At 40.4% G+C, this 27061-nt stretch overlaps 1 protein-coding gene across 4 annotated transcripts in view; it reads right to left on the reverse strand.

The window, feature by feature from the left end:
- Positions 1-27061, reverse strand: part of Ryr3 (ryanodine receptor 3) — a 527473-nt gene that overhangs the window by 279944 nt on the left and 220468 nt on the right. For all 4 annotated transcript variants that reach the window (XR_005877312.1, XM_040746007.1, XM_040746008.1 and 1 more), the window contains exons 9-12: positions 25196-25270; positions 22890-23046; positions 8831-9004; positions 5520-5641 (exon numbers count right to left, since the gene is read on the reverse strand). Coding sequence is in view for 3 of the 4 variants with exons in the window: in XM_040746007.1 (XP_040601941.1) it covers positions 5520-5641; positions 8831-9004; positions 22890-23046; positions 25196-25270 (528 nt within the window). In the remaining variant the exon portion in view is untranslated. The remainder of the gene's footprint in view (positions 1-5519; positions 5642-8830; positions 9005-22889; positions 23047-25195; positions 25271-27061) is intronic.

The following is a 27061-nucleotide window of genomic DNA, read 5'->3' on the forward strand; positions in this document are numbered from 1 at the left end:
CAGAACTTGGAAGCAACCTAGATGTCCCTCACCCGAAGAGTAGATAGAGAAAATGTGGAATCATGAGATTCGCAGGCAAATGGATGACACTAGAAGAAACCATCCTGAGTGAGGTAACCCAGTCACAAAAAGAGAAACGTGGCATGTACTCTCTCATATATGGATTTTAGACATAGATCTGGGGAGTGCCAGCCTACAATCCTATGGCCAGAGAGTCTGGGAAACAGAAACTTCATTTAGTGGCTGATCGAAGAAGAGGCAGACTCCCTTGGTTAAGTACTGAGCTGAACTCAAGAAAGCCAGTAACAGAGAGGGAGGACTGATGATCAAAGGGATTAAGACTGGGCTGGTTTAACCCCCAGAAATAGCTGACCAGACAAAGGTTAACTGTTGAATCCCAGGCTGATGCCTGGGAATCCAGCATGGGACTGATCAAGACCCCCTGAATCTGGGTGTCAGTGAGGAGGCCTAGGGAATCTATTGAGCCTTGGGCAGCAGATCAGTACCCATCCCAAGTATACACACGGACTTTGGACTCCCATAGAACAATGTGAGGTGCACTCTCACCCCGAACTCTTGGGGAAGGGTCTAGGCCCTGCCCTATATGAAATGACAGACTATGGACACCCCCATGGAGGGCCTCACCCTCCCTGGGGGAATGAGGGGATAACGGGGGGGGGTTGGGGGGAGGGCACGGGAGGAGGGGAGGGAATGGGAGAGGGACCTGGAACTGACTTGTGAAGCAACCTCGTTTCTTATCTAAATTTAAACTGGAAAATAAAATATAAAAAAAAGAATATACAGAAGTGTCTATCTGCATACACATGACATACCACACACACACACACACGCTTCTACACATCTAAAAACGTGTACAGTAATATGTCTAGAAGCATTACTTATAAAATGATAAAAATGGAAATAATTAATGGTTCTACATATCCATTTATCTATAGATAAGTCTATGTACACACAAGTGTACTTTATACATATATACACATATAATAATGCAGATACTGTTCATTAGTTTTAAAAAGACAATATGAATGAACTTCAAAAATATACTGAGTGAAAAGAGCAGACTAAAAAGGTAATACATCTTATTTAACCAATTTAATGTTTTAAGTCAAGACATAACAGGGTTGTGAGTGGCAACTGGACCAAACTTCAGTGGGCATAAGACACTGTAGGGAAATGGAAATACTCTAATATTTAATTGTGATGATGACTTCACAGCTCTGTAGATAATATTAAACCTCGATGCACTATATAATTATAATAGTAAACTTTATGATAGATAAACTTTGCCTCAATAAGCTGTTTAAAAATAATTTTCTCTTGTGGATTCTTGGGAATTACCCTAGCATCAGGTTTCCTTCCATATGTGGGAGACAGTTGTGAAGCTTGAACTAGCTGAGGGGGCCCCTGGCAGTAGGACCATGATACAAACCTAGTACATGAGCTAACTTGTTAGAGCCCATTCCTTAGGGTGGGATGCCATGCTCAGTGGCAGTAGGACCACAGTAAAATCTCGGTACATGAGCTAGCTTGTTGGAACTCACTCCCCATGGTGGGATGCCATGCTTAGTCTTAATGCGTGGGAGAGGGGCCTGGTCCCGCCCTAACCTACTGTGCCTATGTTGACTCCTCATGGGAGCCCTTACTCATGAGGAAGAGTGGCCTGGGGTGGGCTAGGGGGGGAGGCAAAGGGGGTGGGAAGAGGGGTAGGAGAACTGTGGAATAGAAGGTTGAGTTGGGGAAGAACAGAGGAGAGCAGGGTGAGAGATACCACTATAGGTTTGAGGAGAGATCTAACACTAGTCAGATTTCCAGAGATCTACAAGGATGACACCAACTGGCAATCTAACCAATAGTGGGGAGGCTACCTTAAATGCCCTTCCCTGATAATGTATACTATCTTAGAGCCTCCATCCAGTAGCTCATGGAAGCAGAGGCAGACACCTACAGCTAAGCACTGAACTGAATCCCTGGAAACCAGTTGTAGAGATTGAGGAGTGATGAGCAAAGGGGTCAAGACTGAGCTGGTGAAACTCATAGAAACAGCTGACCTGAACAAAGGGGAGCTCATGGACCCCAGACTGATAGCTGAGAGGCCAGCATGGGACTGATCCAGACCCCCTGAACATGGTTGTCAGTGTGGAGGTCTCAGCATTCTTTGGGGCCTCAGGCATCCAAATAGTCTTTGGGAGCCCATTCTACATGGAGGGATGCTCTCTCAGCCTGAACACAGAGGGCCTAACCCTGCCCAGGACAATATGACAGACTTCGGAGATCCCCTGTGAAGGGCCTCACCCTCCCTGGAGAGTGGAGTTGGGATTGGGTGGGGGGTCGGGGCGCAGGGAGGAGGGGAGTGAGAGGAAACTGGGATTGACATGTGAAGCAAGCTTGTTTCTAATTTAAATTTTAAAAAGTTAAAAAAGGTAAATGACATAAAAATTAAAAAATGGAAATAAATTATAACACTTAGAAAAAATTTCCCATTGTCAGGCTTGTAACCCTCATTAGCTATGTAATAACAGTTTTATTGAAATATTAATTCACATCTCATACAAGCACACATTTAAAGGATAGAATTCAGTGGCTTAATGATGTTTAGCATCTTCATAGTTATGCAAATTGTAAACCATTTCAGAACTCTATCATTAGCTCTCTTCTCCACCCCCAATCAGTCATCCTTTAGCTCTCATTAACTAATGATTTCCTTCCTGTGTCTACAGATTTGCTCATTCAGTTCCTGTAAAGAGTGCACACAGTGGATGGCTTTTTTCTCTTAACATGTTTTGGTTACACCTATGTGAACAAAAGGCAAAAGTAATGTACTATGTTATGATATACATGGGTAGTTCCTTATTCTATTATATTAATATGGCACATTTTATTTATGTTTGTAAACTGATGAAAATTCGGGTTATTTTTGCATTGGGGCTATTATAAATAGCACTGCTATGTGTATTTATGGACATTGTTTTGTTCATATGTTTTCATTTTTTGTGCATATATCAAGGAGTTTAAGTGATGGACGTTGTAGTAACTCTTATATTTAACCTACAAAGACACTTGTAGATTGTCATCCCAAGTGGCTGCTACGTTTTACATTCCCATCAGCAGTGAAGATTCCAGTTCCATCCCCCACTTCTTATTTAACATGTTTTATCTTAGTGGGTATGGAAGGGTATTTCACTGGGATCTGTGTTGTCATTTTCCTTATAGTTGATGATTGAAACTGAACATCTTTTAAAGTGTTCACTGGTCATTTGCATATATTCTTTTAATACATTTCTACTCAGGGGATATTGGCGGCATTGGTGGGAGGGCACGGGAGGAGGAGAGGGAAATGGAGAGGGACCTGGAATTGACATGTGAAGCAATCTTGTTTCTAATTTAAATTTAAATTTAAAAATAAAAAAATATAAAAAAAGACATTTCTACTCAGGACCAGTGACTATTTTAATCAGTTGTTTAACTTTCTCTATCACTGAAAGTTCCTGTTCTTTCTCCTAGATACAAACCCCTTATCAGATATATAATTCATGAACATTTTCTTCCTTTATGTGAATTGCCTCCGCTTACTTTATTGCATCCTTTGCAGTGAAATCATTTACAAATTTCAAAAGAGTTCAATTTATTTATTCTTCCTTGGTTGCTTTTGCATATTTAGATCTTTGATTCATTTGGAGTTAAGTTTCGCATGTGCAGTCAAAGCTGTTGATACTAAAGAAAGTTTAACACACATGTTTGGAGACCTGGAGGACAGATAAGAAAACCATCTACCACAAGGGGTCACATGAACAATGTGTTTGCATGCAATTTTCTCTCTGGTTAAATTCTAACCAACGGAATGAATGCAAAATGAATTTATATAAAGTGATCATTTATAAAAATGAAATACCATTCACTCCCCATTCTTCCCTTTCACATGGCATACCTTTAGGTACTTTGACATTAACATTTTTGACCATAGAGATGAAGAAAATTTGTTGAAATGATTATCTATTATGATTGAATGTTAGAATCATCAAAGAGGCTTCAATGAAGTACTGACATTTGGCTTTTGTTGTTATTGTTGAGACAGCAGCTCGTTATATAGCCCAGGCTGGCCTAGAATTCAAAAATCCTCCCACTGTAGCCATTAATACAGGGATTACAGCCTGGGCCCTGTTAACTTCTGGCTCTTGGATCTCGCCTCTGGACTGTTGAGAAAGTTGGACTGAGACACGGCATAGAAATCATAGTGTTAAATGCTACCTCAATAAATCTAACTCTTAGCCAAGGTTAAGAGCTCTACTCTGGGGAATGATTTCTTGAACTTTAGAACACACATGCAGACGTCCCCTAGGCCAGTCTTCTCAACCTTCCTAATGCTGTGACACTTTAATATAGTTCCTCATGTTGTGGCGACCCCAACCATAAAATTATTTCATTGCTACTCATAACTCCAATTTTGCTACTGTTATGAACTATAATGTACATTTCTGATATGCAGGATATCTGAAATACAATGCCCAAAGGGGTCATGACCCACCAGTTGAAAACCACTGACTTAGGCAAATAGCTCGATAGCTCTGACTCCCTGGACGCCCTATTCAGTGGAACTGAGGTCAGAGTTGCTGTTGTATATGTGTAACAGCTTCCTATGCGGAGCTGCTGAGTCCGTAAAGGAACACATTTCAGGAACCTGTGGGAGCTGCTAAAGCAGCAAGAGAGAGGGGGCCTCCACCCCAGGAGCTGGGCCTGTTTTCTCCTAAGTCACCTGACTACTCCTTACTGTTATCAGGAGAAGTGCCATTTATTCTGCTCCGCAGCTAGTGCTGCCATAAATTGCAGTGTTCTAACTACAGAGTAGCAGAAGTGAAGAGGTGAGGAGTTCTCACTTAATGCCGATTCACACGTACAACTTGTACCCTCTAGGCTTTAAAGAGTTTCCTACATGAGGAAGAGTGGCTTGGGTCACTGTATTGATTCCAGCAAGATCAGTTCCTCATAGTAAAAGCATCCTGAATTCTATTTTGGCAACATGTTGAGGCTGAAGGGTTTACCATCCAATCAGGCAGTTTAGCTACTTTTCCCAGCGATAGCCCCAGTCTTAGTTGGGTAACTTAAGGCTTCCAAAGCACATGGAACAATTCTGAGTGATACAGAAAGCCTTTCTAAATAATTTGGAGGGTTTGAGTCAGTTTCTCTCTATCCCTTTGTCCCTCCATATTCTGCAAATACAAAAGGATTTAAAAAAACACTGATTTTTTTTACACTTACTTTTCATTTTGCAAAGACCTTAGCTATTCTTTGTATTAATTAATTATTCATTAACCCAAGCAATCAGTGTGGCCTTTGACACATTGGGTAATGAGTGAAGCTGGTAGGTTACCTATGGGGCAGATTAATCTCTCTCTGAGAAAAAAAAATGTAAAGGTGATTGTAATGTCTTCCCCCAAACATTACTGGTATCAAAAGGAGATGTGTGGGTGGGTTTGGAAGAGAAAGGGAAGAGGACAAAGTACCTGACAAACTGGCTGAATAAGGCTGTTGTGTTCCGGATGATGCGAGCAGCCTGGGACTCCTCCCGCTGGCACCTCTGCAATGTTAATCCGTCATCCATGTGGCCTTCCTGATGGAGTATGACCTACCCACAGATCACGGGAACAAGTCCAGGTTATACATTACTCCACAGCTGGGCCACCCACATTTTCTGTGGTGTTTCTTTATTATTCTTTTCCCTACCCAAGCTCCCCTGAGTCCATTTTGAGAATGGGACATTAACAAAGTTATTTTGTCCATATGCCCCATTACTGACATGTGAATTATTCCCACAACCTGGGGGTTTGATGAGAATGAAGTTTTATGTGCCACCATGGTATGAGCTACAATAAATTTCCTGTGCCTGGATGGCCAATTTGAAGGGAGAAAACATACTTTTATAACAGATTTTTTCCTCTTTAAAATGAACACAGGGGATTGCCCTTTGGAGAAAGGGAAAGTCCCTTTGTTTAGACCTTTCTCCTCCATATGTAAACCGGGCAGGAGCAATTCAAAGCAAAGCTCTCTCTTGGGATCAGGGTTGGATTTCTCTACTGAAGACCAGCTATGGCATGTTAGTTAACTAGAAGATGGCCAGGGAAAGTGGGTTAAGTGGGAGAGTATTTCTTATGGAGCTGATTTCAGGGCATGGGCTCTCATATCAGGTACCATTTTTTTTCCAGTCCTGTTTGTCTACTTGCCAGCTGAATGACTCCAAGAACGTACTGAAACATTCATCTTCTAGGCCACCATTTGAAAATATTGTAGGGCTGTTTGGAGGTTAGGTGATTTACATATACATCAAGATGACTACTAGAAAGTAAAAGGCGCTCAAGGGATATTTACTATATGGGCAATAACACTGATCTTTGGCCAGTTCTCAAGAAGCTGTGAAGACTTACTGATCACCAAGGACATCATGATAGATAGATACATCTTGGGTAAAGCTAGCAGCTTTTGGAAAGGGCTAATTTTTCCTTTTAACATGGTTCAAGTATGTGCAGGTGGTAAGTGGGGGGGGTTGACCCTGGTTCAAGGTAAGGTCAAATCCTGATCTAAATTCCTGATCATAGCAACATCTTGTGAAAGTGAGGGACCATGTAGGGTCCTGGAGTTTAGTCTCTGTGTCAGGATCTTCAGTTTAAAATCAAAGCTAATTTCATTTTCATGTGAAAACCTCTTTCTTATATTTTTGACCAAGCCTAATATACTGAAGTCACATAAGAAGTAAGATACAGGCTTGGAAAAGTCTATGTTCTCCTTAAAAAGAAACTTTTTATCCCATGTGCATAATGAAGGTTAAGCATTACACAGGGTGCCTAATCATTGGACTCCTCAGCTTTTAAGCATTATTATTTTTTCCAGACCTTCCAGGGGTCTGGTTAACAATGTGCAATTTAGCAACACACTCTTACTATACTATGTATAGTTTGTGTTGCTCCTGGTTTTCTGGTCCCCAAAGACCAATATTCTTAGGGTTTTGCTTGTTCAGATAACATGCAAACTGGACAGACAAACCAGAAGGTAATGAGGACTGGGAACACTAGTTATAATGTGGCTGTTTAAGTGTCTATTGATCTCCAGGCCCAGGTTCTTAGACCTTAATTCTCATTCAGATACAATGCATAGGAGCACTGCTTTTAACAGGAGCTACTGTTTCTCAGTTTCTTCATTACAATTGTCCTTCCTGGGTTTTAGTCATTTCACACAGATCTGGACACTTTAGAGGGAAAACTTGACCTGTTCCTTTGAAACATGGTATTGTTCGTCTGTCAATAGCTAACTGTTAGAATATCACATAGAAGATGTCGCTCCCAAATTTGTATACATGTTCTAGCAGTTAGCTGGGTCTATGGGCAGGAAAAGACACACTAAATCAACAATGCAGTCCAACCTATTTTCATGTGGACAGAGTCCCTTTCCATCTGGAGGCTCAGCCTTAAACTCACAAATTCCACATTAGCATTATCATGGCTGTAGTAAATGCAGAAAACCAAACAGCCTGTCAAGATATTACAATACTTTACAGACTACTGGGATAGGCTGCAAGAGGATGGGCTTGGGCAGATGTTTTCAGTTTTCCCTTATTCTTAGAGTATGTAACTCTATGTCTTTGAATGGGGTCTCATCCAGACTCATTGAAAGCCTACTGTATTTCCCAGGACCATCTCCATGTGAAAGATAGTTACTGACGACTTCTGTCTCCTTAGGACTGTCATACTGTCTTTCTCTGCTGTGTGCTCTTCCATCACAGCTGTGTGACATCCTGTTTTTTTGTCTTGCCCACATAGTCCACACAAGAACAGTTTAGGATCCTATGAAAAATTTCACGTAAAATTTCAGGCTGTGTCCAACGCTACCTCTACTTGGGGATTTGGGTCCTAGAAATCACGGAACTACTGGCTGAACTTGTGTCTATACCCTGTCTCTTTACCACAGTAGAGCCAACCTAAGACCTTCCTCCCTAGTCTACAGATCAGCAACTGTGTGGATGAATAATACAAAGATCAAAGTGGGTATTTTTTCATGTCTACATATTCTCGCCTAACTAGCAGGACTCGAATTCAAGGGATCTTGGTTGGTAAAACCTTCCTATTACCATACAGCATGGTTCCAAAATCCTATAAGAACTATAATTTGGAGATATTATCATTATTGCTTTAGGGCAATATGGCAGGACTATTGACTGTAGTACTTCTTATAATCTCATTCTGGGTTTCCTTTACTAATCAAACATACATTTTGAAAGGATATTCCAAGAAAACCATACCCTTGGCATCTATTCCCTTGTTCCTATAAAAAGAGTTACTATTATGGCAATTGAAAAGATGCTACAAGTATCCAAGTTCTTATCTCTCTGCACTTTGGTGTCTGTAGCCTCATTGTTATGCAAACCTTATTTTCTCCATAGACATTCTAGTCAGTCTCCGTCTTATGAAAATAGTATAATAACTCTATTAGCCACTTAAATGAAGGGAGCAATGATGCAGATAATCCCAAAATAGTGGAACTACCAAGAGCCATTGAGACTGAGTTTCAGAGCTAATCGAACAATCTCCAGCTCTTCCCCACAGAGTCGTCATGAATAGTATACTCTAGAAAAATGAAGATGGGGTTACAGTGACCAAATTAGCCTAATTTACTGGAGAATTATGTATAATCTGTCACAGAACCCTTCTTTAGAACAGTAACAGGTAAACCATAGGTATGCCCACCCAGTCCTCAGAATCGCTTCAATGGCCTTGCTGTACCCACTCATTGTCAAACAACCCTAGACAAGCCTCAGACACTTTACCTTTCTTTTCAGGGGTCCCAGGCGGGACGTTTTGGCATCTTGTGCTTTGTAGGTGACCCAAAGGCCACTGGCCAAATGTTGGACAAAGCAGATAGAGTCTCCATACTTAATCTCTGGGACTCCCATGCCTTCTGTGTCTCTCTTGTGACTGGAATCCAACTTCTCCTTGATTTCCTATTACACACACACACACGCACACACACACACACACACACACACACACACACACACACGAGAGAAAGAAACAAACAGATGTATGATTACATAGCAACTCAATATATGAAACAAATAACTTGTGTAGCATCTGTAAGATAAAAAGCTATTACCCAAAAAATAATGGTATCTCCAAGCCAGGAGTTTAGAAAGGCTGGCTTCCTTTATCTGCTGTTAATTGTAAAATTAGCGCATTGAAGATTCTGGTCTCTTCAAATGTATTTAAAACCATGGAAAGGAAGCAGTTGGTAGGTTTCTTATTCTATTCTGATTTTACATGCTTCTTTACTATATTTTTACTTTCCTCATCCTAACATAGATATGTTAACTGGTAACTTTTAAGTGGTCAGTGAACTCATTTTCAGTCATTGATATCTTCCATAATTTAAATGCTTATCTTCCACCAATGCCACGATTCAGGAGCTTAAAGACATCACCTGTTAATATCATAAAATCACAACAGCCAGGAAATGTGTCTACAAACTGATAAATGGATAATGAAAATGTGGTATATTTATACAATGGTGTATTAATCAGCTGTTAAGAAAAGTAAAATTATGAAATTAATAGGCAAATGGATGGAATTAAAAGCAACCATTCTGAGTAAGGCAACACAGACCCAGAAAGACAAATGTTACATGCTTTCTCTCATTTGCGGATGTTATTTTTGTATCTTCAGATATGTGTATTTCATTATGAGTACCTATAGATGTCAAAATATTAGTGAGGGGGGACTATGGGGGTACTCTTAAAGGAGGAGAGATAGAATTCAGTGGCATAAGGGGTTAAAGGAAAATAATGGAGAAGGGATTAAACTGGAGTTGGGGGAGAAAATGGGAGTAGAGAAGAATTTGGGGAGGGATAGATAAGACTAAAGACCTTTTGAAAAAGTCATATGGAAACCTACTGCTATTGAAACCTGTTCATACATACATACATACATACAGACAGACAGACAGACAGACAGACAGATAGAGATAGATAGATAGATAGATAGATAGATAGATAGATAGATAGGGCAAGAAAGATGACAGAGAGTGAGAGGATATATAGAGAGGGAAGAGAGAGACAGATAGGGAGAGACACGGAGAGACAGAAGGAATGAGGGACAGAGAGAGACAGAGAGACAGACAGAGAGAGAGAGAGAGAGAGAGAGAGAGAGAGAGAAGACAGTGAGATGACACAGAGAGAGGGAAGAGAGAGAAAGAGAGACAGAGAGGAAGAGATACTTAGACAGAGGGAGGGAGGAAGGGAGGGAGAGAGGGAAAGAGAGAACACATGCTAAAATAGAATTACTCTATAATTGGGGTGATGATGTCCCTATTAGACATCAGACTAACAAATAAAAATCATAGGAATGAACTACCTCTTTTGTAGTTGTTGGCCAGTGAGTTTCCACAGACCCCCAACTGAGAAGTATTGGGGGGATGAATACTATTAAAACACATTGTATGGAATTATAAAAGAACTAATAAGAAGGTAAAAATAAGTCAAGAGAAAGACTTTTTTTGTGCAAGTAGGGAGCACTACTGTGCTTTAAGGTAAAGGTCATTGGTATATTAGTTTCTTATGTTGCAATTGGGATGTTAAATATTCCCCAGTGGCCATTTGTGAGAGGCTTGCTTGTCAGCCTGGGACATGATTGGGAGGTGGTGTCATGTTTAAGATGAAGAGCCTGGTGGGATGAGATTTGGTCTCCTTTGGTATGCTGTTGTTGAAGATAGAAGAACTCTAGACTCTTTTTGCTTTTGGTTGCCATGAGTGAATGCCTTCTTTGTCATTCATATTCTGCCATGACAGATCCTCTGACCTCATCACAGAGTTCAAAATAGTGGAGCCAGCAGCCCATGGGCTGAAAATTCTGAAACTGTGAGCCAAACTAACCCATCCTCCTTCCAGCTTTCTCCTGTATGTTTCCAAAGGGAAGGGAAGCTGACAAGGGGCCATATTCAGTTTCCTTCTTCAGTGTCCACTATTTTCCCATCCATTCTCCAGTATGGAAATAGGACTTACGTATTAAGTAAGCACCCTGTGACAACCTGATGTGCCTGCCACATGAAACAGATCCCAAAGCATAGCAACTTCGTTCCTTTCCTCATCAATTAGGGCCTCTCTGGTTGGAGTCTAAAATTCTATCTCCATTTCTTTTCTCTATATTGCATTAAATTGCTTAGTTGTAAGAGTTGTTAACTACAGAGTACTTTGAATACTTTTTTTTGCAGAATGAAAAATGTGTCATGCAATTGCCTTTGATTGCAACAACATTCCTCCTCTACTTAACGATGGCCATCTTGTTGCTGAGTCTTTGCCATGCTCAGCACCAGCTTTAAGTTATTTACAGATGCAGGTATTATGTCATCACAGCAAAGCCTCTGATGGAGCTACAAGTATTGTTCTAGTTCTATAGAAGAGAAAAATGAAAGAAATACTTTGCCCGAGGTCACTCAAACAGGAATGCAAAAATGCAGTCAAAATGTTAGGGTCTAAATGGGATTTGGGGAGGGGAACCCTTAACTAGAATATTGTATGGAAAGATTGATTTCAATAAAAATATAAAAAAGAAGTCTGCCTCTATTTGTTTAGATAAAAGATAAAAATTGGCAAAGAGGACATGAAGTTAGGAGGGAGATATAATTGAGGTAGGAGATGGGGAGTGGAAAGGATATAATCAACATACATTTTATATGCTTGACAAAATCAAAAAAACATTTAAAAACTAAGAAATATTCACCTCTAGCATCTGTATTTTCTCCATTAGTCTAAAGGAGACTCAGCTTCCAATTCTCTCTGTAGATGTCACTTAGTCTGTTAGGATAGCTAGTGTCTCTGGCTGCATCTCCCCAGCATTACCTAATTCCTCTACATTAGCATATCAGAATGAATCTATGAAAGGAGTCAGGGCAATCAATGAATTGTGGATTCTTAATAGAAAGCTCAGTACCTATATTACTTATGGAACATTTGTGAGGTAACATGCACAGCTGAGCAATTTATTCTTCCATGTGTATTTATTTTCTACTTCAGTTCTTACTTCTTTTCCCTCAGACTTTCATAAACTGAAAATCAGTTACTTTATATGTACATAAAATATCAATTTAAGTAGTATTAATATTTCATAAGAAATTTTTTATTTTAAATGTGTGCTGAGGCGTTGGCTAAAATGTTAAAAATACTTTACTTCTCTAAATATACTAAACATTTCTGATTTTGTAACATATATGGGTAGAAAAACAGATTTTGATATATCATGATTTTCTCTATAGACAACTGGTCAAGAATGCATTTATTCTATGAAACAATGCACACTTGATTTTCATAATGGAAATATCCACAGTCCTGTAGATGTTCCAGCCAGTACCAGGGCTTACAAGATGTCAAAAAATTTTATCTGTTGCCTACTCTCTATCTATAGTCAACACATTAAAATAGAAACAACACAAAAGACAGCTGTTAAATGTGGTAATTATATGATTCCTAATTGCTCCTGGTGAAAATAATGCATATTCTCAACTAGCAATTTTTTTTCTCATTTTTTGTTTACTTAAATATGGTTTTTCCAAAGTAAAATAAATAGGAGGCTCCACTTCCTGAATCACTGAAACAAATGAGTCACCGTTCTAGTCTATAGTACATCTGTGCCTTTGCTTTCACAAAAGAGCATCATCTTCCAGAGTTCTGCCATGGTCACTGTGGTGGCTGCTTCTCATTTAGAAGAAGAATAACAACAAGAAAACTCAGATATCAATGTCAACAAACACAAAACCCAAATTAACCCAGCAGTTCACAACACTGATAAATCACCAAGGAAACAAAAGAAGTTCACCAGTGTTAGGAAGCTTGACTGGATTCACTTGACTGCCTATGACTTTAAACCTCAGCTCCTCTTTTATGTGACCAGGACCTCAGATGCAAGCGTCCTGTTGCTAGAAATGGCTCTTTCCTGAAGAATAGGGCAACTAGTTTATTAATTGCCTCCATTCAGTTGCCGAGTTCTAAGAGAATACAATCCACATGTCTTATGCAACATATGCTTTTAATAAACTGGGTTATGAGTGACAGCTTTTTCACTTCAGTGTTGGGGATCAAACCCAGGGATTCCCAGATTCTTGGTAAGTGCTTTACCACTGAGTTCTACTCACAGCTCTAGGGCACATCTTCATGTATGTACCAGGTGCTTCTTTTCTTTGGGTTTTTATTGATATTATTACTTGAATCACCTGGTCACTTGTGTAGTTTTACAATGCTAATGTTTGTATCCTAGCATCTTCTTCCTATGTTGACACTTTGGCATTTTTGAAACTTATTTGAGTAGGGGAGAGACCTGGGGTTCTTTTTTATTTTTATTTTTAAATTAGAAACAATCATGTTTTACATGTCAATCCCAGTTCCCTCTCCCTCCCCTCGTCCCTTGGCCCCTACCAACCCCCTATCCCATCCCTTTCTGCTTTCTGGGGAGAGTGAGGCCTTCCATGAGGGATCTTCAAAGTCTGTCACATCATTTGGAGCAGGGCCTGGGCCCTCCCCTGTGTGTCTAGGCTGAGAGAGTATCCCTCTATGTGGGGTTCTTAAAAGGCTCCACAGTATACTTGCTACATGCACACTGAACAATCTAGAGCCAGACCTCCTCTGTAATGACGCTATACCCAGGAAGCAACATCCCTCTGCTTTATCATCCCTGGGTCAGCTCCCAGGTAGCTAGGGACACCTCTATAGCCAAAATTACTCCAACTAGTGAACTTCAAACAGCCTGTTTTTGCCCATGGAAACTCCAGCAAATGTGACATCATAAGTTACTCTCTAAGTCTCTCTCCAACCCCCACTCCCTTATTTCCCACCTCCTAACCGCCCTTCCTCCTTCTGATAGGTAGTATTGCTCTGCTGAATGACCCTGCATGCCATGTCCTGCCTCCCAGTGCTAGGACTAGTGAGAATAACCAACTCTTTCCCAGAACCTTTCTCATGTCTTCCTTCTAAGACCATGTGACATCAAACCTTTCACACCTCCAGAACCAGAAGATACATCTGGCTTCTCTAGTCTCATAATCCCTATAGGACCTGTCTTATTCAGACCAGCTGACTCCTGAAAACAGCAGAAGGCTGGCGTAGAAGAACTCCTTTCACATGTAAACCAATAATCCAACAACCAGAAACCAATCCCCTCCTTTATAGAGCAGATACATTTTAGATCACCATTCCCCTGTCCAAACCACTAGGGCCAACTTCTAAACCTGTTACAAGCCTTGTGTTTCAGAACCTGCTGAATCTTTTCTAATTCACCAACTTGAAACCTGCTTATCCTTCCTACCCTGTCCCTTTCCATGAGAACCACAAAATGACTCTCTTATCTTCCCTGTCCTGGCTAGTTTTATGTCAACTTGACACAAACTATAGCCATTTGGGAAATGGGAACCTCATTTGAGAAATTCTTGATTGATGGTTGATGTGGGAGGTCCCACCCAACTATGAATGGTAACCATGCCTGGGTTGGTGGTCCTAGTGAGATAAGAGAGCAGGCTGAACAAGCCATGAAAAGGAGGCCAGTAAGAAGCACTGCTTCATGTCCTCTGCTCTAGCTATTGCTTCCAGGTTCCTTCCTTGAGTTCCTGTCCTGACTTCTTTGGATGATGGACCTGTAGGGTGAAATAAAGTCTTTCCTCCCCAAGTCGCTTTTGGTCATGGTGTTTTGTGAAAGTAATAGAAACCCTAACTAGGACATACCCTTTCCTGCATTTTCTCACAGGTACTTTCTGACCTGGCCATGTGTGGTCAGGCATATCCCCCAGTCTTCAGAACTGTGGCTAACAAAGCATAGCTTCAAAGTCAGTCACTTTCTAGTCCACTGCTTTTCCATGCCTGGGTAGTGAGAAAATCTACATTTGAATGCATGGGAGAGACTTTTGCTGGCCCAGGCACCACCTCCCTGGGAAACAAAGGCTTTCTCATAGAGGAGAAGAACAGGAATTTGTTTTTGCATTCCATATAGCGCTGCTTGAAATAGACTGCAAACAATTTGTTTTATTGCTCTGCAGATATTCGACTTGCATATCTGTATATTGATGCCATCTTTGCATGTCATTGGTGATTCTGAGAAGGAATAGATTCTTTGTCCTGATGCCTGTTGGAAGGCAATAAGCATTATTTTCTCCATTGATGGCTATGAAGGAGATGCTCATGAGCACATCCCAACTGACACATTAGCATTTGGCTTAGATGATCAAGTTGCTATTCTCCAGAAATAATATCTGCTCAGTGCCTACTGTGAGCCAGGCATTTTGCTAAGTACTTTACAACGACAACACCAACACATAAAGTACTGTGTCTACAAAGTGACGTGAGTAATATATAAATCTCTACAACCATTTTCTTTACCCTTCCAAAGGCCACACTGCTTTTTTCAACTTGCTTTATTGAGGATAAACTGAGACCTATATTGATTCAACAACTTGCTCAAAGCCACGTAGCTAGAAAGCAAAAAACCAGAACTTAAGCCAGGTCTAATTCCAAAAACAAACAAACAAAAACCATTTTAACAAACTTATTTGAATGACTTTTTCATTTGCATAGATAAATAATTAATTGCTTCAATGTCTTAGCTATTTAAAGGTCAATATAAGGAAATGTTTGAAATACTCTTACTTTAGAAGGAAAGCTATTGGAACTTTAGAAGTTACACACATAAATCAATTACAAACAGGTGCATTCAAAAGACATTTAAGGCTTCTTCTGGTCTGTCACACATTCTGTAAAGCCATCAGTATCCATCCTGGTGACATTATCCAGTCCCATCCACTCTAAATGCCTCACCACTAAACAGTCTAGTAAATCTTTCCTCAGACTCTTTTATTAAAGATGTCATTCATTTTGTTTGTACTTATCTATGTATCTCATGTAGGTACCGTACTAGTAGAGGCCAAAAGAGGGTATCAGACTCCCTGGAACTGGAGTTAAAGATGGACATGAGCCACCCTGAGGGTTCTGGGAAGGCTCCTCTGTAAGAGCAACAAGGGCTCATCACAGCTGAGCTATTCCTCCAAGTTCCTACCCTCTTAATACCTCAACATAGGCATATAAATCCAATGTATGAAGGACTTAGAGGCCACAATCAAGCCATAGCAGTAGAGATATGGAAGGGCATGGCATCTTCGTAAATGAAAAAAAATAGGCAAGGAGAGAGGTGAAATCTTGAGAAGAAGTTGGTAAAATCTAAGGAGTAAAGATACCATCCTACAGGTCCATGCTTTTCAGAATCACGATGTTAGCAGACTTTCAGCAGGAAAAGGATGCCTTTAGACAAATGATGTGTCTTCTATGAGCCAAACAGAAGCTTTCAGGATTACAAGTCCCATATTAAAAGTCAAGCATCATCATTATGTGCAAAAGTAATCAATTCAGTTTTGTTTAATGCAGCATTCCTATCATCGTTTGGCATCTGTTTTCAGGAAAAGCCAATACAGCTAATGCAAGACCATCGAGGCACCAGGCTGCATCTTAGAATAATCATTCCAGCACCAGTGGGAAAGATAGACAGAAAGGGAATATGACTAGAGATGGCATATTGGGCAGTGATATGTAATCATTTAACACAATTAAACTACATGTGTCCATGGAGGTTTCAAAAAAATATCTTTCCAACATACGCTGTAAGCATCTAAAAAAATTTCAGAGAAAGAGAAGGGATGATGGAACCATTAACAGATGCTGAAAGGAGGGAGTCTTTAAGGAAGTCACGGTTAGCCTACTTCTGTTTACCTGTCTTTGCAGAAACTGTGAGGAATCAACTTTGGGTTCACTATACCAATACAGCCCCCCCATGAACATCTCATCTAGAATTAGAGATCTTAGTATTGCCTTAAAAATAATTAAAGCCTGTAGAATGCTGCAAAGACCCTGGAGAGCTGTGGGGCTGTTGGCAAGGGCTCTGCTGGGTGGGATTACAGGCCATCCTCCTGCTGGACACAGCATGCTAGGGAGCCGGCCCTTCTGCCTCAGCGGGCGAAGAACATTTCCCGAGAGGAAGTCCACATTTTCTCTTTTCATCTCTCTATCACCACTTCCAGGTCAGCAACCCAACTTCCACTTCATGGACTAAAGAACACAGCTTCATAGGTCACCTCCCTGGCTCCTTTAATCCTCAAAGTAATCCTTCAAAATATACATCTTTATCCCTATTTTTATGAAAAGAAATACTGAGTTTGAACAGCAAATGGCAGCACCGAGGTTCCAATCCAGATTTCTCCCACTTCACAGCCCATGTTTTTCCTTGACTGCCTGTTTGGCTCACTTTGAACAACAAAGGCTGGGGAAAGCACATCCACTAGAGAAGTCTACATCCTTCGTAGTTTTGATTTAAAGTGAAGCTGCAGTAGTGGTAGTGTCTCTAGATAGTTAGGTTGTTTGTTTGTGAGTTCTCCTCTCGCTTTCCTTCTTTTGCTCTACCACGCCTGTCCAAACTTCTGACACTGTGACAGAACATTGTCCTCCTTAAAGACCACCCTAGAGAACTGCAATCCAATCATGAAACAAAGCAAAGACCCAAACTTCATGATATTTTAGGGAAGTTCACATCTTGTGTTGAGCCACATTCATAGCTATTCATGCCATACAAACTGTGGGTTGGAAATGTCTGTACCCTCTCCCTTCCCATTTGGTGATTTCGTGAGGAAATAGGCAGAGGCAACAGTCACTGGTAAGACACAACTTCAGCACCACAGCATCCATAGACAGATGTAGTAGGAGCCCTGCTGCCCCCTTGTTTGGGGGTGCTACAGGCCGCTGAAGTTAGAGAGCAGACAAGAAGCAGGCTGAACAAGAATGTAGTACTTAATACATAACAGTTATTTGATAGATGTTTCCTAAATTGAATGAAATGTCCTTGCAATTGAGGAAAAATTTTCTCTAAGCAGGAACAGTGATAGTTGCACATTGAACTTCCACAATGAAACAGGCAAAGTGTGGGAGTCTATCCCCATCATTTCAAGATTGGTTCCTAAAAGTACATATAGATAAGGCACAAAAAAAATATCTACCCATAATAAGGCCTGCTTTAATATTATTAATTCAACCTTGCCTGAAAGGAATGCAGTGCTGTAAGCTGACATTGAAGCATGACATCTAAATAGCATTTGCCATGCCAGAGTAAATATTAAACCACATTATCTGACAATCCTCAGGGAATGGCCTTGCAATGTCAAGACCGTGGAAAATGATGGGAAATCAAATTCATAGAAATTTGACTTAGATGTTCAAAATAAAATGAATCTCTCTCATTGAGTGCATGCAGGGATGAGATGATAGCAAAATGATTGCACAAGCAAGACAGCTCGTTGCTACAAAGATGAAGGAGGTTAGATTGAAATGGGTTTCACGGTGGACTTTTATGATCACATTTATATATTCCTTCATCAGGCCGTTTTCAGCTGTAGTTTCTACACAGTATCCAACGAGATGGTGGAATACAAAACCATTACAATGGGGGTATATGTACGTTCTCCATCACTAGAATCACCTAACTGAAGCATGCACAATGTTTGTTCTCATAAGCTACATCTCATGTTTTCCTGGAAGTATAAGAGTTACCTCACTAGTGACAATGTGTAGATACCAAAAAATGTTATAGGAAAAAGTTGGTCTTGAGAAAAATGGCATGTTTAGAGACTGGTAAACATACAGTGTGTTGGATCTAAAAGGGACCACACGAGAGTGGCAAGACACACAATGGACAGGTATTCAGAGGTCAGATGTAAAGGAGTCTTCATGACAGACTTCAAATGAGGTCAGAATAGATTAAGAATTATTTTCCAGGTCTCACGAAAATCAGATGCGAGTCAAGACCAGAGTTAGGCAATGTTAAAACTGTGACATGTCATGCATCTCACTTTCAGCATAATGTTGGGGTGCTCCATTTTAGAGGAAACAACATATCCTATAACCTCTACTCTGGTGTGAAAAATTCTGTTGAAGTGGCAGTATGGAAGCCTGGGTCAAGATCATATTCTGTTCTTTATTCTACATGTTTCATACAGTTTGCCCAAAGATCTTAGTTAGAATCACTAAAGCCAAGCCTAGGCCTCTAACTATAGTTGATGTTTGGATGCTGTCACCTTTCAGCAAGGCTCGGTCACATCCCAGTTATTTGTTTGTTTATTTATTTATTTATTTAGATTTTTGAGACAGGGCCTCTCTACATAGCACTGGCTGCCCTGAAACTTTCTATGTAGATCAGGCTGGCCTCAAACTCACAGAGATCCTTATCCTCTGACTCTTGAATTCTGGGGTTAGAGGTGTGCGACACCATGCCTGGCTCCAGTTTTTCTTTATCCTTTTTTAATTTTTGTGGTATTATGGATTTAACCCAGGGCCTTACATATTCTAGGTAAGTGCTCTAAAACTGAACTTTGTCCACAGTACTCTTCCTACCTTTCATTACAGGGTCATGTTATGTTCACTAGGCTAGTCTTCAACTTACTCCACAGCCAAGGTAGGCCTTTAGCTCATTATCTTCCTGCTTCAACTTCCTGTTTATGGAGGATCATGAACTTGTGCCGTCAGGCCTGGTTCACATGCTAATCCTACAGCATACACAAACTCCCCAGGAGCATCTACCTGCCACCCTTCCTGTACAGGCAACTTTCTAAAGGTGTTACATACTGGCAACTGTTCTATGTTTTCTTAATGCAGACATAGCTGTTATAGACTAATGCAACTTTATTTCAAAGGAGAGAATGAGATGCTTATAAATACAAATGGAAGAAGCCCAGACCAGCATGCTGTAAGGTCGTGTGTCCAAAACCCAAACACTACTACTCCCAGGAACCTCTTTTTCTATTATCAGACTTTCCAGCCTACAGAAAAGGCCAAGTGAACCCTCCAACTTCTCCCCAACTCATTTCTCACAGAATGCAACTCTTTGTCTCTGCCTTTCCACTGAGGTATCCCAAACTCCTCAGGTGTCATCTAGATCCTGAAATGTTGTTTATTGTCTAGTCTGTTAAGTAACATGGAAAACAGGAAATAAATAGTGATGACATCATGCCTATGTACTGTTGAAAGATAGAGAATCCCAATCCCTTTTCTCTTCTAACCCTAACCCTAATCCTAATCCTAACCCTAAACCTAAACCTAACCATAAGCCTAACCCTAACCCTAACCCTAACCCTGTCCAGTGAGGAGAAGCTGACGAAAGTGCATGCTGGGAAGATCACTTGCACGTAGTTCCTCAGCTAGGAGCCATGTGGAGGCCCAGGAAGTCCAGGGCACCTGTAGTGTTCTTCCCCACAGTATGGCAAAGCTGAGTGCTCCCCCACATGGTCTTCCTTTTCTGCGTAGCTTCACAGTCTAAGATTCCAAATGTTCCTCCCACACTACATCTCAAAGGGAGCCCCAATTTCCTGTGGGAACACAGCCATATGTACCAGCTATGGAGCTGAAGTAATTTCAATTTTGATTCTTTTATAATGGAAATGAAGCTAACTGGGCTGAGTACAAATGAACTGAGAGTTATTTAAAACCTCTAATACGGCCACTCTAGTAAAATGTAAGCATGCTGCCACAGAACCACAATGACTTTTTATACATTGGGTGCTAGCCTCCATGTGTGTGGAAATGTAAGGACTTGGGGAGGTAAACAATGGGCTTTGGGAAGATAAAATATATGAAGAAGCCAGAAGTGATGTGAGTAGGAGAAGTGTTGTAATGATACTATGGGGCTGAGTTTACCTTCCCCCAGAAACCACAGCACATCATGGAGCTTTGTTGCAGAAGGCTAAGGCAAGAAAGAATGCAGTAAAAAGGCTTCTTGGGAGCAGGATCCTGCCAGCTGCACGGGAGGTTGCCTGAACCCTTAGGGTAAATGAAACGGTAAAGACCTTGCAGTCATTTTTCTAGTCCAGCACATCTACAGCAGGGTGGGGAAAAGGAGGTAGAAATCTCAGGTAGGAAAACACCAAGCTGGCATTCTCAGAAAGGGATTTAGAGGGCCATCAGCCACCATGAGTCACTTCTCATTTTCTATCTTCTCGCCTCTTCCCTACCTGCCTATTCCCTCCTTCTACACCTCATCGCTCAGGAGAGATGGGGTCCTGCCTGCCACTCTTCTAACATTTCCTGTTTTTTTCCCAGTTATTAATTCTATCAAGTAAGGCTGCCACAAATCAGTTCCTGGTAGTCAGAATAATTGCTAGACACAAATTAAAAATCCTCAGCTGGAAGCAACACTTCGAGTTCAAGCCTAGCCTGTTCTACCGAGCAAGTTCAGGACAGCCAATAACAGCTAAGGCTACACAGAGGAACCCTATCTCAAGAAACCAAGCCCAACAAACAAACAAACAAACAAACAAAAATAAAACAAAAACCCACCAACCAACCAACCAAACCAAAAATGCCCCCAAATGCTCAAGCTAGGGAGCTTGAAACAAAGAAAGAAGGACTGAAGGCACAAGGAAACATATGCCCAGAAAGACAGAATGAAATCAAGTAGCCATCATGCCGTGCCACCACACAGGAAATAGATAGAAGGGGGCATTTGAAATGAATTTAGTAAGAAATAGGCAGAAGCCCATACACTTTAAAAGATTTATTTTATTTTTAAAGTATGTGTATGTGTGTACATCTGTGTGTGGGTATGTACAATTTTGTGCAGATGGCCCTGGAAGCCAGAGGTGTTGGATCCTCCTGCCTAATGTGGGTGCTAGGAACCAACCCCGGGTCCTCTGCAAGAGCAGTATGCAGTAACTGCAGAGCCATCTTTCCAGCCTCAAAACTTGGTCATTTTTGATGATTTAAATACAGGTGTGAAAAAGTTTAATTTTTGTATGATAAAATAAAACCTTTACACCAAAGTGTTTCTCTGTCTTAAAGGACAGATCATAGAACTGTGAAGGGGTCGAGGATGGCAGTGCTGAGGGGCTGTTTTCTCCTGATCTTAGGAATCAGAGACGTCCTATAGAACATTCAGTTGTCATCCGTATAACTACCATCACAGCCCTTCACAAAAATCATGCTGAGAACTGAAATCAAACCTTTTCTCAGAAAATACAAGGGAGAATGAAACTAGAGATGACATTCCAAAAGGAGAAAATACCTGTCCTCTCAGAGGAGCAGACGTCCTGATACCTATGCATATACCTGTGCTGAGCCTTTCTTATGCTTGGATGATCTTTTCAGAACAATCATAAAGTGACGGTGCATCCAACTGTCCATCAGAAGTTAGCTCAGCATGCAGTTCTGACTCCAGCCATGTCCAGATCTCAGCTAGGCAGAATCCAAACCTAACTGAACTCTGGATACTTGAAAAGGTAGTTATTTCTATGCACATCAAATGGCAAAGCTTTCTATTCAGAGTTAACATAACTATCTGAGGATCTACTTTCAGTGAAAATTTGAGTGGACAGGACAAAGCTAAGAAATGAGAAGAAGAGGAAGTACTAGCAACTATGAAACTGTAAGATAATTCTATGTCGAAAATTATGCCTGAATCTTTAATGAAGTAAACAAATACAGCCTGAACCTCATGCTTCCATTGTTTTATAGGAGAACAACACACATAAATTAGAAGTTATTAAACACTATGTAGAATATAACCGAACAATTATAGCTTCTTTAGCCTGCAAGCAATATTGTCTACTCTGCTGATGGAATGTTTTCTAAGAGTTACTAGTGCCCCCTTACAGACTTTATCCTTCATTGCAGATAGATGTTTTCTCCCAAGGTCATCTCAAAAGATCAAAGAGGTCAGAGGTGTACATGTCACTTGGTTCCAGTCTCTGTTCTTTTTGGTCAGAGATTTACCTGGAGGATGCTAGTGGTTCTCACTTCCAGTACAGAGTCAGTTCACTCCATAGAATCTTACCTTTGATGCGCGGAAGGAGAAGGCTGTGGACTTGGTGTCCGATTTTCCCCGATCTTGTAGAAGAAGGCCTTGGTCCTCTGTCAAGGCCAGGTAGTGGCCTGTGGTGAGATGCCGGAGGCGGAAGGCCTGGCCCCACCTGATGTTACTGCCACTCCAGCTGGCAAAAAGCACATGCGAAATTGTATTTACACAAAACTCAGTGCTGTTCAACATTTATCCTGTACTTTCTTTTATTTTTTTTAAAAAAATTAAAGCAACCTTATTTTACATACCAATCTCAGTTCCCTCTCCCTCCCATCCTCCTGCTCCCCCAACATCCTCCCAGCCTCCATCCACTCCTCAGATTCTCAGAGAGGGTGAGACCTCCCACAGGGAATCAACAAAGTCTGCTGAGTCAAAGTCACTTGAGGCAGGACAAAGGCTCCCCCTTCCCCAGTTTCTAGGCAGAGCAAGGTATCTCCCTATAGTGAATGGGCTCCAAAAAGCCAGTTCATGCACTAGGGATATATACTGATTCTCCTACTACTTATCTCACAAGCTGCCCAAGCGACCCAACTGTCACTCACATTTAGAAGGCCTAGTCTATCCTGTACTTTCTTAGACCCCAGAGTTATGCTCTCTTCTGGGTCTATCAGGTCAATGAACTGTCTGTCTACAATTCAGTAAAGTGCTTTTCTTTGACTCCCCTTAAAGGCAAGGGCCATGATCCTGATGGCAGGGTAGTAATACTATGACTGTAAATCCTGAGTTTCAACTTATTCTGTCTGCCAATATGCACTGTTATGCAAACTACCTCAAGATGACGGGAAGACCTCCTTTCTAGGAATACTTGTATCTGGGAAAGCAGTCTTTCCATTTGGTTATTAGAATTCCAATATTTCACCATCATAAAGAGTTCTATCTTCATTATAAACAATAAATCAAACAAAACAACAAATCAAATCTATAATCACTGCAATTTATGCCTGTCAGGAGGCAGGTAGTAAGGGATTCAATAAGGAAAGAGATGTCCTGTTACATACAAAGGAGACATATTCTGCAGGAAAAAGTAAACTAGGATGGAAGGGTAATAAGGGAATTTCAGGTGAAATGTCAATCTTTTCATGGCCCTTCACCAAAATGGATTAGCATTCAAAACAAGTTAAGGTAAATATTAGGGGAGAAAGGATCCATGGGATCAAGTTTATCCTGAGAGTTAATGCCAAACTTTAAAATTATTGTCTACTTTTTCAATGTTTAGGAACACTTGAGAATCAAAATCATATGATAAAAGGTCTAAACTTTTTACACAGAGATATCTGATATAAAGAGCTAACAGCTACAACTATGGAAGTATGTATATACCTGCTTTGACATTTGAAAGGTCCTTTAAACAATAAGCTTGAGCAGCAAGTGAATGAGTGGGTGCCTCACTAAAGATTAATCAGCATTTCTCTCTCTCTCTCTTCCCTCTCTCTCAAACACACGCTGATATATATATATACACATATCTATCTCACTTTTGTTTTTAATTATACAACAGTGATATACTCCAAAACAGCATCTTTAATAGTTTCCCAATAAACTATGTAAATGAGGCAAAAAAGGAAAGGGAGAGAGAGGTATAGAAGAGTTTACACTATTTTCATCTGTAGTAGACCTTCTTTGGGGGTAAAATCTCAATTGAGCACATGTTTAGGGAATACTGGTAGGGAGGAAATAGAGAAGGTGAAACAGGTGGCAATATTAATTTTCCCTTTCATCCCTAGATGTTTAGCTCTAACCCAACTTACCTATATTCCCAGAAGAAAGGACCTACTTTCAACCAGATGGGCTTTCAGTATTTGGAGTTTAAAGAACAAGTTATTCAAGCTTTAAAAGCTGTTACTCAAGTTCATGGTTGGAAAAATCAGCCTTTGTTCCTTCCACCTACATACATTACTATTTGAAATATTCTGACAAATTTTCTTCATAGCTATGTGAAGTTTGAATCTTATTTTACTAGCACCATCATGACTACCTGTCTAACTTTTTGGTTTAAACATAGCTCCTAACTGGAGCCAAGACATTCACTGAAGGCTTCCAGAGATTTTGTTTAATAAAATAAGGGAGAGTGAATGGGCTCTGAGGGCTTTAGATGGTAATGTCAGAGCTAGCATATGTCTCTACCCCTGTGTGTGTGTGTGTGTGTGTGTGTGTGTGTGTGTGGTTACTTGTAATCAAAGCCATAGAAATTCCATAATTTAGCTCTCAACCATGAACTTTTGAGGGTTCATCTCAAGACGTATAGCAAATGATAAATATGGAACATCTGGACCATGTGTTACCTTATCCGAAGGGGTTCCACTCTCCATAGAGACCTGGCTCTGGTCCCAGCTCCTCCAGCTTCGTAGAACACCCTCCTGTGAGCAGAGTTGGAGATCAGCACTAGTTGTGGGACAGCTCCTTGTAGAGGACTCATTCCAGTTGGTGAAGTCTCCCCAAGTCAGCAAAACTCAAAAGGAGGCTTGATTGTGGGTTCTTAGGACAATAAAGGCCACCTAATGGCAGGGGACTGCACCCCACATGTCATGTAATGAACACTCATGGGTTACCAGAGGGACAGTGGGAAAAAGGGATGCCAATCTCTCCCATTTCTTCATTGTTAAAACAGCTCAGTCATACCATGTTACTGATAATCAAGAAAGCTCTGAGTCTTTCAGGCTAGGCGTCTCCATGTAACTTAATGTTTCTGATAAATGGATTTTTACCTTTAAAACACATGTGCAGTATAGTGTGAACCCCTTGTCATTGCTCTAGGGATCCTGGATGAAGTTGTGTCTCCGGCTGCCATAGTTACCATGGTTCCATTATTGAATGGTTTCTTTCTTTCCAGCTTAAGAACTATGTTTTAATATGCTTGTAAATCACCTTTGTTTTGGTTTAATTTTAGATTCTTGAAGAAATTTCACAAACAGTTCACAGAGTTTCTGTATAGTATCGCTCGATGCCCCTCACATTGTCATCTTGCACAAAGATATGTTTGCCTAAGCTGAGAAGCCAATGTTTGTAGTCAATCAATGTACTCAAACTGAACACCTTATTTATATTTAATCCAAAAATTTCTGATAGTTATTTTCCCATTACATGGCATGATCTAGAGGGTCAGAGTGGAGGTTATATCTGTCCTCTTTATTTGATCTCTTAGTGTTTCCCACTTCTCCCTTGTTCTCTTACCACTTAGAAGTTTGAGAAGTATTGGCCATGTTTTTCTAATTATTATCAAAGTCTCAATCTTTCCATCTGTACAATGGGAACCACCCTATCTAGATTACTAGTTACATGAAGCAAATTGACATACTTTTATTAGTTGTGTGTGCTGCATGCATATACATATTTGTGTGTACCTATGTATACTGTGCATGCAGAGAGGCCAGAGGAGAATACTGAGCATCTTGTTCTTGAGACCTCCAGATGAATTCAGCTCTGTCATAGTTTGTCTATGTCACAAAAGTGAATTATTGAAATCTTCAGAAGTATTTGGAGCTAGATTTTGGAAAAAAACCTTCAATAGTGATGAAGGGGAAATAGATATCCCCCCCATCATGGTGAACTAGTCTAAATTAGTTCAAAAGTTACACATTAAAATGAAAGACATTTGTATTTAGATCTGCTAGTACTATGCCCTAAGGAAAGATCTGTCAATTTTCTGTGGTTTCTGTCGTTCAGTTCCCTTGTCTGTAAAACAGGTCCAATAAGGGTAGTTATATCATGAGGTATAAATACTCAATGTGATTTTTAAAAGAATGTTTAAAAAGAATGTTCATGGATATACAAAGAACTATGAAATTCAGATTTATCAAAATTTTGTTTAAACATAGACATTTATAAACGTGTATAGAAGAACACATTAAGCTATGTGAATACAATAAAATGCTACATTAAGCATGGACACATTATCAAGGTGGTATTACAGAGGACATTTCTAAGCCTTGTTTTAAATGTACACTATATTAGAAAATACTTAGTAAAGAAAAATCTTATACTACTGTGTAGCCATAACTTCTAGGTATCTATGTACCTGTCCAAGAATGGAAATGCTACTCTACTGACTTTGCCACTTATACAGATTGACGAAGACTTTCACTGGGGCATTTCTGCCTTCAGCAAAGGCTGTAAGAAAAGTAGAGATGAAGTGGCCCACCTTGGGTCTC

The sequence above is a fragment of the Mesocricetus auratus genome, unplaced genomic scaffold, assembly GCF_017639785.1.
Source record: "Mesocricetus auratus isolate SY011 unplaced genomic scaffold, BCM_Maur_2.0 Super-Scaffold_100004, whole genome shotgun sequence".
In the NCBI taxonomy this organism is placed as follows: Eukaryota; Metazoa; Chordata; class Mammalia; order Rodentia; family Cricetidae; genus Mesocricetus; species Mesocricetus auratus.